This window comes from Astatotilapia calliptera, chromosome 23 (genome assembly GCF_900246225.1).
Source record: "Astatotilapia calliptera chromosome 23, fAstCal1.2, whole genome shotgun sequence".
Taxonomy (NCBI): domain Eukaryota; kingdom Metazoa; phylum Chordata; class Actinopteri; order Cichliformes; family Cichlidae; genus Astatotilapia; species Astatotilapia calliptera.
This window is the reverse complement of record NC_039323.1, coordinates 20,792,928-20,808,153: the sequence shown is the minus strand read 5'-3', so window position 1 is coordinate 20,808,153 and position 15,226 is coordinate 20,792,928. Positions and strand designations below refer to the sequence as shown.

The window sequence follows — 15,226 nt, the reverse complement described above, 5'->3', positions numbered from 1 at the left end:
GTTCCCAGGTATGAATACCTCATGTCTGACAGTTTCAATGCAAACATTTTTATACTCAGCATATGTCAAATTACCCTAAATTATTGCAAAAGTACACAGTTTAACAAATGTATCAGCAGTTATCCCATTCCTCATTGAGCTCATCTCATGGCAAACTGCATCTTACGAGCAACCAAAAAAATTGTTAATTTAATAGTGAAACTAAAAAAGTAACATTTTCAAACACATCTCAGCTTGGTGGTGCTTCCTCCGGGTGTGCACATCACATGTCTCTCTGCAGAGTGGTTTAGGCTCTGCAGGGCGTCATGAATGTCTCTTCCAGTTGTTTCCATCACTGTCCATAGGACCAGAGTCCAAATGTATGTAGAATAGACATTCAAACATACCAGTTGGTTTTGTTGTTCGTCAACATGGGTCTCAGCTATTTCCAAGCTGCAGACCTCTCAGCACTCTAGTTTTATGGCCTCCTACCAGCCCCCATCACCTGACTTCAGACCTTCGTCTTGTGAGGGGGATATTTATGACTCCTTAATTGTCCACGCTCTGCAGAAAAAGCTCTCTGTGGAAAGGGTGCTGGGTTCCGTCATCTTACTGCTGTTATGATCCCAGCAGCCTTCAGAGTGTCATCGTATGCACAGTATAGTGGCACAGCATTAGGTGATGTTCATAGGAAACTGCTGTCATCACCACCATAGCTTCTGGTTCCTGTGCTTTCACAAAATCATGATGTCATCCTCGAACTCCTTCTGCGCTGTCGATGGAGCTTGGCACGCTCCCCTCATCCCACGAGTTTTCATGTTCCAACGCTGCTGAAGGTTTAAGGCAGAGCACGTCGTACACCTTAGTTGTCTTCCTCAGCGTCAATATTGAATCTTTCATTTTATTTAAAATCTCCTGGAAGCTCAGTAGCACAGCTCTCTGTGTGATGTCTGCTGTGCTGAAGATGATCTCTGATCCTCCTGAAGCCTCTCTCCTGGCCTCAGCTCCCATCTTGTGGACGATCCTCTCCTCTATTTTGCAGGCAGTTTCATGGTCCTTGCTGTGGCTCCAAGGTCTGATCTCATGATGGGCCCCAACCAGCTTGACCTTTGACCTCAACCACTGCCTGGCTGTCAGCTATGCCTGGAATGGTTCACGCTTCTCACTGGGCCTCTGAAGATTTCTCAGGAGATTACTGCTGGACCTGTATTTCCTTGCTAAGAAGAAAAACTTCTATTTGGAGAGCATGTCAACAATCATCAAACCACATTCTTTAGTTCAGTGAACTTCACTTATAGGCCATCAAAGCCTCATCTGAACATGGATGCACCACTTGCATAGGTTTAATATTTGTAAATAAAACGGCTAATCACACAAATCACTGCAACAATAATAGTAAACATTGTTTAATGTTAATCCTTGCACTCCACCTCTTGACGCATGGACATTCCCATGCGTCAACTCACCAAACCTGGATCCCTGTCTTAAAGAAAAAGATTAGCTAGATCATGTCCCAGGCAACATCAGGGCATCTCCTCTGGAGTAGCTCCGTAACCCTGCAATAAAAGATGTTAGCGTGTGTTGCATATTAAGTTTGCTTAACACCTGGCTCTCCCAGGAGCCTGCATACACACCATCACGGCCTGGAAAGCAAAATCTGGAAGTGAAACCAAACTTCATACCTGTAAACAATTGTATCATAAGAGTAATAAGCATTCAACATCAGCAAGACAAGTGTCATGTGCAGGTTTTCTCAAAGCAGTAACTACAACTATTACCCTAATTCACCTCAGACATGGATTATCCCATGTACTCTGTTAACATTAATGTAATCAGTGACTTCTCTTAAGCAAAGTCACTCCACTCATATATTATTATTATGGGTTCAAAAGTGGCCAGCAAATGAGCCCATAATAAACTATTCCATAAATACCGTAATCTCTTATTTGTTTTACTCATGTCACTTGGCCGCTTCAGCTGAATCTACCACAGCATTCTCAAAGAAACAAACATTAGCAATACACATTGACTGTGGTCAGACGGAGGTCAGACACAGGTCAACAGATTCTAGAGGTGCCATAAAACACCATAAAGTTAACACTCGCTGTGGAAACAGTAACACTGGTCTCATCACAGTATGTCTCAAACCATATTAATTTCTCCATCAACATATAGCCTGTAACTACAGTTTTCTTCACACATAAACCCAGAAATCTCGTAGTAGAGAAACATTAGCCAGTATTCCTATAAATCACATGATCAAACACATGAAGAACCGTAATGCTGTAAAAACGAAAATGCAAATGTTAGCGCTTGCGCAGGCGTATGCATACTTTGTCACAGATATCTCTGTGAACACACAAGCTAGTGAATGACGCACACATAGTAAATTCACAGACACAGAAAATGGCATTTAAAATGTTAAATCATCACGCAACCTCGAGTGTTGCTGTCATCTTTCTGCTCCTGTAAAGGGAAGCACACACAGACTCATCTGCACCCCTGCCAGGCGGGGGTCAACTTCACACAGTCGTGTTACATCAGTAAAGTCTTGTCAGCTTTTGTCAGCTTTTACCAGTCAGTCAGTTTGTTTTCCTTTCACTCACTCATTCATGCATTCATTCTTTCTTTCTTTGCTGATAGTGGAACCTATCGTCGCATTTAGTTTCCACTCTCAGCAAAATGACGTCATTTCAAAAAGAAAAAGAAGAACTTTAGTTTGGATTACATCGCTGAATCCTTTTGGACTGGGACTGTCATTTAATAATTGTCCCAAATAAGTGGCTTTCTCCAGAGTCCATTTAAATGTGGAGAACTCACTTGGCACAATTTTCTCGACGACGTGTAGCATTTTTAATTCCCGACGTGCAGATCTGCTTAAAGAAAAGAAAATAGACAAACAAAATCAGTGCCTGTTCAAAAGATAAAAATGAAAAATAACAGAGATTATCAAACAAAACTTTCAGTGCACTGTGAAAGTATCAAAATAAAAAGGCCTTGTTAAGTCATGACACAAACTCCTCATCTCAGGTAAATCATACCATTAGCATGGTTCATCATACCATCATACTAATCGGCAGGCTCGACTTCACAACAAAAGAAAAATCATCAGCTAGATTCACTCCAAATCAACCATCAGCTGCACAACACACAACATAATCCTAATGTCTTCTTTAACTTATGAGTTTAATTACCAGGTCTGTGCTCTTCACTCATTTAGGCCACAGATCTATTTTATTCAATTTTCCTTTTCCCTTCATCATAAAACATGTGACATGCTGTCATGCACTTCACAAAACAGTCTGTTCTGACGTATTCAGAGTTGTGTATCTAAATACAGGATTCACTCGCACATCAAAGCAGGAAACTCAGTGTTTTAGAGTCTCCACTCAACACACAACAACTCCAACACATCTCATTCACTCATACTAGAATTCAGTCACCTTTCATTAATCTAAAACCGATCAACTAATTTGCATATCAGCTATTAACCCACTAAGTTGACAGGACGACAGAAAAGCATGTTCAAAATAGTATCACAAAAGACAATTTCCCTCATACAGTAAATTACATGTGCTGCCTCAATCAAGCAGGAAGCTTCTCCCAATTTACCATTTTAACAACTAAATTTATTGTCTGATCACTGGTTGGTCAAACCAGGATCTTTTTTTCCCACAAAAGTTAAACTGTTGTCCTGCAACCTGGAGAGTCAATTTTTTGCATTAGATAAATTCAGTATTTAATAACAAGTGTCTGCTAAATTGACACTATTTTAACACTGATGAAAGATAACAAGCTAATTTTCATTACATGTGTTTGTGTTATTAGGCAGGTCTAATGCATGTCTGTGGAGCTGCATCTCCAGCAGAGCATGTTCTTAAAGCTGCCTTTCCTACACACTTCTCTGCTATTATTTAATCATTTCTTAACTAATGTGCTATGAGTCTTCATGAGTCATTTTGTGTTTGGAATTGTTAGTAGGGTTAATGCATGTTCTGCTTGTGTGTGTATGATTTTGTATATGTTTCTATTTTCGCAATGTTTCAGACTCCGTCTCAATTTTCCAACTTAAGCAGTCAGTTTTGTTTTTCCCCAGGTTTGCTAACCCAAATTTTGATTTCCCACATTAAATAATTCCTATGTGTTCTCACCTAGTCTTCTCACTCTGTTGTCCTCTCCCACTTCAACAGTCCAACAGCCGGCAGTTCTCCTTCAGCTTTGTCCTGTGTCCCACTGTCTCTTCTTGCCATTTTACTCCACAGGTGGCAAATGTCAAACTCCAACTGTTCAGTTCTCCTCAAACGTTTTCTTCACATGCACAGTGAAGTCACAGCCACTCTCACTATTGTCCTCTGATGCGGTTGACTTCGTGCTAGTGGCTGAAGTGCTGCTGCTGCTGCCTTCCTGGGCGACTTCTTAGCAGCTGCTGCCGGTTTCTTGGCTTTGGCCGCGGCGGGCGTCTTAGCTTTGGTCTCAGTAACCCTGTTCATCTTGAAGGATCCGGAGGCCCCGGTGCCCTTGGTCTGCACCAGAGTGCCCTTCGCCACCAGACTCTTGATGGCGGTCTTGACACGGGCCTTGTTCTTGTCCACATTGTAGCCTCCGGCAGCCAGAGCCTTCTTGAGGGCGGCCACGGACAGGCCGTTGCGCTCCTTGGAAGCGGCCACGGCTTTCACAATCAGCTCGCCCACGCTGAGGCTGACCTTCTTGGGCTTGGAAGTCATCGTCTTCTTCTTCTTGGCCTGAACCTCGGTGCAGGGCGTGTTTATGATGGAGCCTTTCCCACCACAGCGCTGGCACGTTGAACGCATCATGAAGGGTCCATTTCTTTCATGTCGCTAGCCAGCATGCTAGCTGCATGTGGCTTGCCCGAGTCACTCAGTCCTTTGAGCATTTCAACATGCTGCCACCGCCATCTTGCTCGCCCCTCCGTGGAATTCATCCAATCAGACAGGAAGATGGGTTTGCTTTCTTCTGCTGCTGCTGTTTATCCACATTGCTGCTGCTTTGCTGGGACTTTTTGTGCTCAGGACTTGCTGCTGTCTCTTTATCATGGAGCTGCATTCCTTATCTTCAGGGAGGAGTGAGCTCGCTTGTGAGGTTGAGAAACACATGGCACTGTAAATAAGTCAGCCAGAAACTTGGCCTGCATGTTTCCAATGATGTTAAACTATAACTTTCTTCCGACCGCTGCATGTGGAAAATTGATTCAGGTCTGCTTTTCACCTGAAAGTGACAAACTAAGACATTTCATTATTATCATCACTGCTTAATCAACACATATCTCTCTCTCTCTCTCGCTCTGTGTTTTTGTGAACAGTCCTTTCTTAAAAGCAGAAAATGAAATTATAGTTTTTTTTTTTTTTTGGTTGATCAACACAAAACCTTTTTCCTATGATTATTTTTTTCTACAATATAAATTCTCCCTCTTATTCACTCTTTTTTTTTTTTTTATTTACAATAGCTGGTGACCTGCAAAATCACCGCTGTCACTCACAATCAAAGGCAATTACTCTTGCACAGTGCACAAAAACACTGTGATGTCAGACACATTCACACTCACTTTGTCATCTGCAAAAATAAATCACATGGCTGATGATATGTGCCATGGTGATCCGTAAATATGATCACCAGTTTATTTAACTATTTTTCAACCCAACAAACTAATAATAAAAAACATGATGCTGATGTTATGAACACTCTACACACAAGTCAAGATGCAGGAAAACTGCTCATGGAAACGTTGCACACTCCAGTTATCACAGTTATCATAGCGCTGTTTCCCTCTCTTAGAGTAGTTCTCAGACAGCTCTCGATCTGATAATGTGTAGCCTGCTCATCAGCTCAGAAGAAAAAAAAAAAACTGCAACGCAACATCACACAGTAGTTGCTCTGCCCACAGCGGCAAAGTCTTACACTTTCATATTCAACTCAGCTTCTCCATCATGTACTTTTAGATGTTTCATACAGGGTTCAGCATATTAGTTGTTTTCACAGGTGTGCTCTACATCCCAACAATGGTTCATAATAAGACGAAAGTCTTCCACACAGGTCAAGTGCCTCTATGCACGTCATTAGTTTAAATATTTACCTATATCACTTCACCTCACATGTCATCGTACTGAATTTAAGCAATCACAAGCGTAATGTAGATGACTTTTAACAACTATCCACCTCAATTACGTCTATGGTCTGGCACACAGGCTGAAGAGTTAACGTTTTGTGTCAGCAAGGGGTGGGGGGACAGCCACCCACCAGAGCATAGCTGCTGATGTGGGCTGGCCTTCTCCACACGCTCTTCAAGGCTGGTGTGTTTTCTGAAAACTTCTAACATTTTAATCTCTTCCATTTTTAAGCCTGCGATTAACCGCACGGCTCAGGTCCGCGTGAAACCCGCGTGACCGCGCTCGCGTGAACCCGCGCAGCTGTGGAGCCGTCGCTCTCTCTCTTTTTTACATAAATACTTTGTGCTGCCAGGAGCAAAGTCCAGCACAAACGTCTGTCTCCCTCCGACTCACTCTTGGTTGCTTAGAAACCCATGATAACAACAACAGTCGGTGTCACAGACCACATGTTCTGCTCCGCACACACTCACACACAACAACAACAACAACAATGACAACGACAATGACAAAAACAACACAAAATAGGCCTATCGTCCAGCACAGTCTGGACCCCGCGGAACTTCTCAACGCCCCACAAAGTGGCGGAGAACTCACCTCTAGCCACACAAAGTAGCGAGGAACCTCTTGCTCCACAAAGTAGCAAGGAACCCGGGTATCGCTACACAAAGTAGCGAACTTCTCAACGCCTCACACAGTGGCGGAGACTGCACAACCACACGGTTATAGAGTCGGGCTCTTCTCAACGCCTCACACAGTGGCGGAGACTGCACAACGACACGGTTATAGAGTCGGCCTCTTCTCAACGCCTCACACAGTGGCGGAGACTGCACAACGACACGGTTATAGAGTCGGCCTCTTCTCAACGCCTCACACAGTGGCGGAGACTGCACAACGACACGGTTATAGAGTCGGCCTCTTCTCAACGCCTCACACAGTGGCGGAGACTGCACAACGACACGGTTATAGAGTCGGCCTCTTCTCAACTCCTCACACAGTGGCGGAGACTGCACAACGACACGGTTATAGAGTCGGCCTCTTTAAACTTACTTGGCGTTGCTTAGAGTGTAATATCAGCCCGAATCCCGCCGACCGTCATTCATCGAGGAGAAAAGACAGACCGCGAATCCACAGGAACTTCCTGGCTGACGTCAGTCTTTCAGCGTGCCTCTCCTCCCCTCGGTGAATGCGATTCCAGGGCTCCGGCATCGAAGGACCAATTAATGTTAGGTTTGTAGCATAAACCTATTCGCTGGAACGTTAAGACAATATAATTACACTGCTAAGCAAGACACAAATAGGCAAAGTTCTTCATGTTACTCGTGCACGGGAGAGAACCGGACAACCGCTTGACTCCAGTTGGTCTCGTCCGTCCTCCCGTAACACTGCCCTTTTATTGAGGTTACATGAATATGCATAGGTTCATTAACATACGATGTCTACATACAAACAAAGAGTACCTTGCCTGTGTGTGTGTGTGTGTGTGTGTGTGTGTGTGTGTGTGTTGCTGATCAAAGGGTTAAACATCCTTGGTCAGGAAGAGGGTAGCCTCCCCCTCACCCTAGATGGTTCATCCTAGATAACACGGTGAGGAAGTCCTGCAGTTCATCTAAACAAAGAGCACTTAGACTAGAACAGACGTAGCTACGTTAATCCTACCATAAAACAATAAGACACGGTATGACCTCTCATGCTCCCAAAGTGCTGTCTAATACACACAAAGTTTGCAGACTATCAAGGATCAAAACCTCTACCAATCTACAACTAATTACAAAACTCTAAGCATATATAAGTAAATATTTCTAAGCATAAATGACAATCAACAATACAAATCTAACAGTGACTGTTTTCATTTTTAGTATGGCTAGCTAGATGCTGAAGTACTGCAAACAACAGTTATGGACACCTGCAGTTGTTTGGGTGTTGTGCCAAGAAAACAAAAATGCCAGCACTATTTAACCCTGATTATGGCACACAGTTTTGCCTCTTAATGTCTTTTTTGGAGGGGGAATGTTTTAGTTTTACATGATGTCAGGTACAGTTGGGAAAATGTGAATCATCAAAAAAAAAATTTATTGTCAGGTCAATCAACAAAATTCCACTAAATGCATCTCTCATTCTCACTCACAGCCGGTAATGTAACAGGTCCAAGTTGTCATGTTTATCTTCAACAGTTTGTGCATCTTTGCACATCCAAATCTCTGGGATGAACCAGGACATCCCTGCATGAAATAATGTTGAAATGTAACAGTTTTATATAAATGATAATGGACATTTCTGTAATGCAACTGACTTCTGACAAAATGTTCAATTTTCCTTCCAGTTTCTCTCCTTCATTTTTACTCTCAAGTCAAACGGATTTGACATGGGAAGAAGCAGAGAGAGAACAGCAACCAGAAGAGAAGATACTGGAGCTGTTAATATCAGTGTGCAGACATGGAACGTTCCCTTTTAATGAGAGATGCTCCTTTGCAGACTGTGATTTCCTGTTGGATCTGTTCTCCCATGTGAAGGATTGTGAAACTAAAACAGGCCTGAGTGTCCTTCCATCATTACAGTCAGTATTTTCAGCTCCTGCAGTCTGGTCCATAAACCTCTCAGAGAGAAAGACCTCCATCCTCCTGGAAGTGCTGAAACTCCAACCAGAGAAGAAACAAGTGGAGCTGACAGGCTGCTCACATGAAAAGAGTGAAGTACTGAGTTTCCTTCAGTGTCTGCCTTATATCTCACAGCTCAGGTAAATGAATTGTACTTTACATGATATACTCTACATATAGAGTGTTGTGATGTAAACTAGGTAAATTAATCAAAGCTTAGTATATTATAAAATTCTGATTTTGTTTTAACATTTAGATTACGCTTTTACAGCAATTTACCACAGAAAAGAAAAGATGCTCTTCTGTGTTGTACATTACAATAGAATTGGGCACCTGCATGTCAGCACTGGATGAACCAAAAGCTCCAAACAAGAGTCAGTAGAAGAATGAGATTTTTTCATGATTCCAACACACATACTTAACTCTGCTGCTCACTACACAAATGCATTTTCCTTACAAGTGTGGCACCATTTAAGAGCAAACACACAGACTTTCCAACAGCTGGTAATGGCCTGTTTGAAGCTGAAGCTCCTGCCCATGGGTAAAAAAACCTAACACAGTGCTTCAGAAACACTGTGATGAGGCTTGCTTCAGCTGAACAGAATCATGTGATCAACGTTTTCTGAACTTCATTTGGCACATCACTGCTTCAGTACCTGATTCAATGGTTTATAAGGAATTGAATGGCGGGATTTGTGCTGTGTTTTGGTAATTTTGTGTGAGAGATGGCAAACCGGTGTGTGACACAATTAGAGACATGAAGCCAGGAAAAGAGGACGCTCTGCCTATTCCTAAATAAAAACCAGTACATCAGCAATTCTGCTCCCAGGTCTAAAAAGTACATAAGCAATACAAGATATTATTATATTTATAATTATAGAAGTTATAAACGTACCTGTCCCACTGGTTAATTACATAATCACATGGAGGCAGCAAACATACTCCTAACTTATTTTAAGATTGTGTTGTACATTGTTATATAGAGTTTTTGTTATTTCTATTAATAAAAACACATCAAGAAGTCATAAAGAAAATGAGAGCACTCCGTGGTACATGTTTAAACAAGGAAGCCTTATTCACCATATCAGCCCGATACCAGACAGAACTGTCATAAAACAGAAGCTGTCAATTCAGCTCTGTAGAGTGGGCAATCATAATGAAGCAGTTCATTAAAGGTTGTAGATTCAAGCTGTTTTTCATATTTTTGGCCACCAGATGTCACCATAGATGACTGTGTTGAAACGCTTCGAGTAATGAACTGTTTTTCAATACAAGCTTCAATGCTTCAGAAACCTTCATTTGGCCAGCAACAGCAGAATTTATTACTAAGAAGCATTGTGAGAACAAATAAATAGCTGACCAAACACAAATGTCCTTACCTTCTTTGCTAAGTTTATATACAAGAGGGCAATTGGGGGAAGTGAGCAGCTGGATAACATGACACAGGTAATCACAGTCAAGCACAGTGAGACTAAACACAAGACACTGGAGACAAGTAACTATCCAAAATAAAAATGAGCAGTGAGAACCAGAACTAAATGTAAAGACAGACACAAGATCTTAGCACAGAAGAGTTGACATAACAGGATGGGGGAATGAAAAGCAAACTGAGACACAAACTGGAACAAAGAAATCAAAACTAAGAAAAAGGAAATGCATAAAATGTTAAAAAAAAAAATTGAAATAAGAATTAAACTATTCAGTAGCAGACTAACAGATATTTAACAGCAACATAACTTAAAATTTCATAAACCAAAACACTGGGTCAGCAACCAAGGACCATGAAATGGGCAGTCAGCACACCTTGATCCAGCTAAACATATCTAGTTCATAGAAGGTAGCAAAAGGTAAGTGGCTAAAGCTAACACTAGCCAGAGCTTGGAGCAGAGGTGGCAAAAGTTTAGAAATTATGTATTTAAATAGAAGTACAGATACTTGTTTTTTTTAAAAAATACTTTATTAAAAGTTGAAGTAGTGATTCAACTTTGCCTATTTTCAGAAATAAGTGGGGAAGAGGTTAAATTGGTATTCAACATGGGGGGAGTGGGACCTGAAAATCCATTGTAGTGGCTCAGGATGGGGAAAAGAATTACATCTCAGAATAATTTTTATTGAGAGCTCCAGTAGATTTTCTTAGTGTTGTTTCTTAGTGTAGAAGTGATGTGATTAGCTGATCTGGGCTGCTGCTTTTCTGAGATTCACAGGTCTTTGAACTAAATTCAACAAGATGTAAGCAGATGTTTTATAAGGTGACTTTTTTCATTTTTAGTATGGCTAGCTAGATGCTGAAGTACTGCAAACAACAGTTATGGACACCTGCAGTTGTTTGGGTGTTGTGCCAAGAAAACAAAAATGCCAGCACTATTTAACCCTGATTATGGCACACAGTTTTGCCTCTTAATGTCTTTTTTGGAGGGGGAATGTTTTAGTTTTACATGATGTCAGGTACAGTTGGGAAAATGTGAATCATCAAAAAAAACAGCAGCCACATTAATCCAGTTCTTACTGAATTGTGAGAATTCACCTCACTGTTACATGAGGGAATTACAAAACACTGTTATATTTATCACCTGTTTACAGTCAAGAAAACATACCTCTTAGTTTTAAATAAACAAGCTAATAGAGCACTTAAAGGAACACACAGAATTTATGTTATACTTAGCTAATGGCTATCTTGCTATGCTAACTCAGTAACTCATCAGACATCCAAAGGAATAATTAAACAGAGGTACACCAGCATCAAAACAAAAGGTGTCCTCATTTCCCAACAAGCACAAGAGTAAAACCCAACTTTGTGTCTTCAATCATAACTTTTTAATCAGAACTAAAGAGAAAAAAAAACTCTGACCAACAACATACATAGACTAAATGTTGTTCCTTTGCTATCCGGTCTTTAAGTCTGACGTCATTAGCCATTTCTGGGTCCAAACTCCACTTCAGGTCCCAAAGTCAAACAAACACTGAGACGTCACGGAGAGTTTAAAATGAAATTATTTAATCTTTAACCCTCTGGGACCCCAATTTAAGACGACACAGCAACACGATGCAGCAACCCAGTCTCCATTTCAACTTGGATCGAAAGTGCAGACTTCAAACTATATACCAGTTTTTAAATTGTGTTGAAAGGCCACGTAAAACCAGAGTTATAATTAAAAATACTCACAATGTTTTTACTGAATAAAACAGTGGTATTTACAGCAGAAGGAAAACGCAGTTTTCTAAGGATAGCACTAGCAAGCACTCTCCGCTTGTGAGCAAAAGAAAAAAAAAAAAAAAAAAAAAGAAAACACCCCTTTCCTATCGCTGTTAATGTCACGGCTGGGGGAGGGAGCCGTGTGGTGTGGAGGAAAAGGAGGACCCAAAATGCAGCAAACTGATGATACGAATGACGTTTTATTTACAGGGTGGTAGTGGCAAAAACAGGCAATGAAGCACGAGTAATTACAAACGGAAACCTAAACTGGGAGAAACTAAAGAGCAAACCTGAAATCTTACAAAACGGAGAGCGGAGCAGAGAGACACAGACCAAGGACCAGGATACCAAGAAACACAGACGAGCCGACAACGAACACAGACCGACACCCACTATATATACACACACACACACACACACACACACACACACACACACACACACACACACACACACACACACACACACACACACACACACACACACACACACACACACACACACACGGTAATCGGGTAATCGCACACAGGAGGGAAGAACAGCTGATCTGAATACACATGATGACTGGAGGACACAAGCTGAACACAATGACAACAGACACAGACTTTCAGAACAAAACAGGAAATCTAGAACCCGAACCGGACACAAGGGGGGAGGACACAGAATAACTAGAACAGAGGGAAATAATCACAAAACACAAAACGCTGGGTCAACGACCCAGGACCATGACAGTACCCCCCCTCCAAGGGCTGGCTCCAGACAGCCCAAAACAAAAACAGACGACCAACCCAGGGTGGGCGGCGGGGGCCCAGGACGGAGGGACCAACACAAGCTCCAGCGAACCGAGAGAATTGTCCAAAACAAAAACACACATGCTGGAGCACGAGAACAAAACTCAGTTCAGGAGGCCGGCCCGGAGGCTGACAACTCAGAAGTCCAGGACAGTTCATCTTCTGAGGCCGGCCACGTCGGCGACGTAGATCCATAAGCCGACCGAGCGGAAGGCAGCGGTGGCGGAGTGGAGGCAGTTCAGGGGGCCGACCGTGCACACGGCAGCGGCGGCGACGGGGAAACCGTTCAGGCGGCCGACCGTGCGGACAGCAACGGCGGCGACGAGGAAACCGTTCAGGCGGCCGACCGTGCGGACAGCAATGGCGACGATGACACAAGTCTGGAGGCCGACCGCGCAGAAGGCAGCGGCGGCGTCTAGGAGGTCGTCCATATTGACGATGACGCTCCACCAGCGGCCTGGTAGATGACCGCCGATGTCGAGGCGGCAGTTCGGGACCCGAAGGTGGCGTGGCCGTCGCAGCACCAGACGAGACCGAAGCAGCGGCTGGTCCAGGCGCGGCTGAAGCTGAAGCGGAGGCCGGTCCAGGCGCGGCTGAAGCTGAAGCGGAGGCCGGTCCAGGCGCGGCTGAAGCTGAAGCGGAGGCCGGACCAGGCTGAAGCTGAAGCTGAAGCGGAGGCCGGACCAGACGAGGCTGAAGCAGAGGCCGGACCAGACGAGGCTGAAGCAGAGGCCGGACCAGGCGAGGCAGATGACGAGGCTGCAGCAGAGGCCGGACCAGGCGAGGCAGATGACGATGCTGCAGCCGGGCCAGGCGAGGCAGATGACGATGCTGCAGCCGGGCCAGGCGAGGCAGATGACGATGCTGCACCGGGCGAGGCTGCAGCTGGCGAGGATGATGAGGCTGCAGCAGGCGACGGCGTGGAAGCCGGAGACTGTAGCGCTGCAGGCGTGGAAGAAGCTGCTGCTGCCCGTGGCGTGGATGAAGCTGCAGCTGGCGAGGATGATGAGGCTGCAGTTGGCAGCTGGACGGGCTCCTCGGGCCCTCCAGCTGACGAGGCAGGAGGCTGGCTAGGTTCTCCTGAACCTCCAGCTGACGAGTCTTGAGGCTGGACGGGCTCCTCGGGCCCCCCAGCTGACGAGTCTTGAGGCTGGACGGGCTCCTCGGGCCCCCCAGCTGGCGAGACAGGAGGCTGGACGGGCTCCTCGGGCCATCCAGCTGGCGAGACAGGAGGCTGGACGGGCTCCTCGGGCCATCCAGCTGGCGAGACAGGAGGCTGGACGGGCTCCTCGGGCCCCCCAGCAGGCGAAGCAGGAGGCTGGACGGGCTCCTCGGGCCCCCCAGCGAAAACAGTCTCTGGACCAGTGGGCACCGGGGCCCCTGGAACACACAGGTCAGAACCAGTAGGCGCACGGGCCTCTGGCAGGCACAGTTCAGAACCAGCAGGCGCACGGGCCTCTGGCAGGTACGGGTCAGAACCAGCAGGCACACGGGCCTCTGGCAGGTACGGGTCAGAACCAGCAGGCACACGGGCCTCTGGCAAACACAAGGCAGACTGCAGCTGCACAGAGCATTGACCCAGCTCGGGCAGCGACAGCCGGATACAGTCCTCAGCTGGCTTCTTAATCTCCAGGGGTCCAGAGTCGGCCGGGGGCTGGGACCCAGCCTCTGGGGAGGCCCTGGAGTGTGTCACAGTCTCTGGGCTGGCCAGCTTTTGAGGACTGATTACAATATTATGTGGTGTGTCTCTCTGCTTGACATGAACAGGTGAAAAATAGTTCTTTCCGGGTTGGATGGACTTAACTTGTTGTGCAGGAGGAGTTGGTGACAACGATGGCTGAATAGGTGATAATAAGGCGGATGAGTCTCTTGTCAACTGAGCTATTGACTGAGCTATGGATTGTAACCAAGTGTCTAATAGGTCTGGCTGTGACTGTAATGGGGGTGACGGTTGAGTGGCTAACTGAGCTAGTGGCTGCTGGGCAGCTAACTGAGCTACCGGCAGGGCAGCCGACTCAAAAAACACAGCCCCGGAATAAACAGACACACAGTCCAAAACAGAAAATGGTCCTTTTCACTCACCACAGCTGGCAGTTCCAAAGTCCTAGTCTTCGGCTGTGGGGTGATGCGCCGACGGCGCGATCGTCGCTTCCTCCCGGGCAAAACCTCCGGCGGGCCGGGCAAAACCTCCGGCGGGTCGGGCAAAATCTTCGCCGCCGGGCTGAGTTGGGAAGCGGTAGCAGCTGGTGGGTGAAGGTGCAGTTCGTTGAGTATGAAGTCCTGTGCGAGCGGGCGAAGAGAGTCCAGCAGCCAGGAGTGAGCAGAGATGAGCTGCTGTAGCCTGGCTTCTACAGCGCGGAGACACTCTTCCCCCTCATGCTCGAGCCATAGGTTAACCAACCTGGAAACAGAGTCAATTAGTTCCTCCCGAAGCTCCTCGGGAGGTGCGGATGCCGCTGGGTCCATGTTTGGTCGGCTCGTACTGTCACGGCTGGGGGAGGGAGCCGTGTGGTGTGGAGGAAAAGGAGGACCCAAAATGCAGCA

At 45.3% G+C, this 15,226-nt stretch overlaps 2 protein-coding genes across 3 annotated transcripts in view; one reads left to right on the top strand and one right to left on the bottom strand.

Moving 5' to 3' along the window:
• Positions 1 to 15,226, top strand: part of LOC113016627 (uncharacterized) — a 141,005-nt gene that overhangs the window by 84,415 nt on the left and 41,364 nt on the right. The window lies entirely within an intron of this gene.
• LOC113016642 (histone H1-like) lies at positions 3,963 to 4,998 on the bottom strand. Its single transcript, XM_026159629.1, has 2 exons — positions 4,317 to 4,998; positions 3,963 to 4,202 (listed from the first exon to the last, which is right to left on the bottom strand). Exons 1-2 carry the CDS (start codon positions 4,791 to 4,793, stop codon positions 4,140 to 4,142), a joined length of 540 nt encoding a protein of 179 aa, XP_026015414.1. The 5' UTR covers positions 4,794 to 4,998; the 3' UTR covers positions 3,963 to 4,139.

What these genes read in the sequence shown, in the direction of transcription:
- LOC113016642 (XM_026159629.1), bottom strand. Translation starts at nt 4,793, where the DNA reads ATGATGCGTTCAACGTGCCAGCGCTGTGGTGGGAAAGGCTCCATCATA. An exon ending in ATCAGAGGACAATAGTGAGA is followed by an intron (nt 4,203 to 4,316) that starts GTGGCTGTGACT and finishes AGTGGGACACAG; the next exon opens with GACAAAGCTGAAGGAGAACT.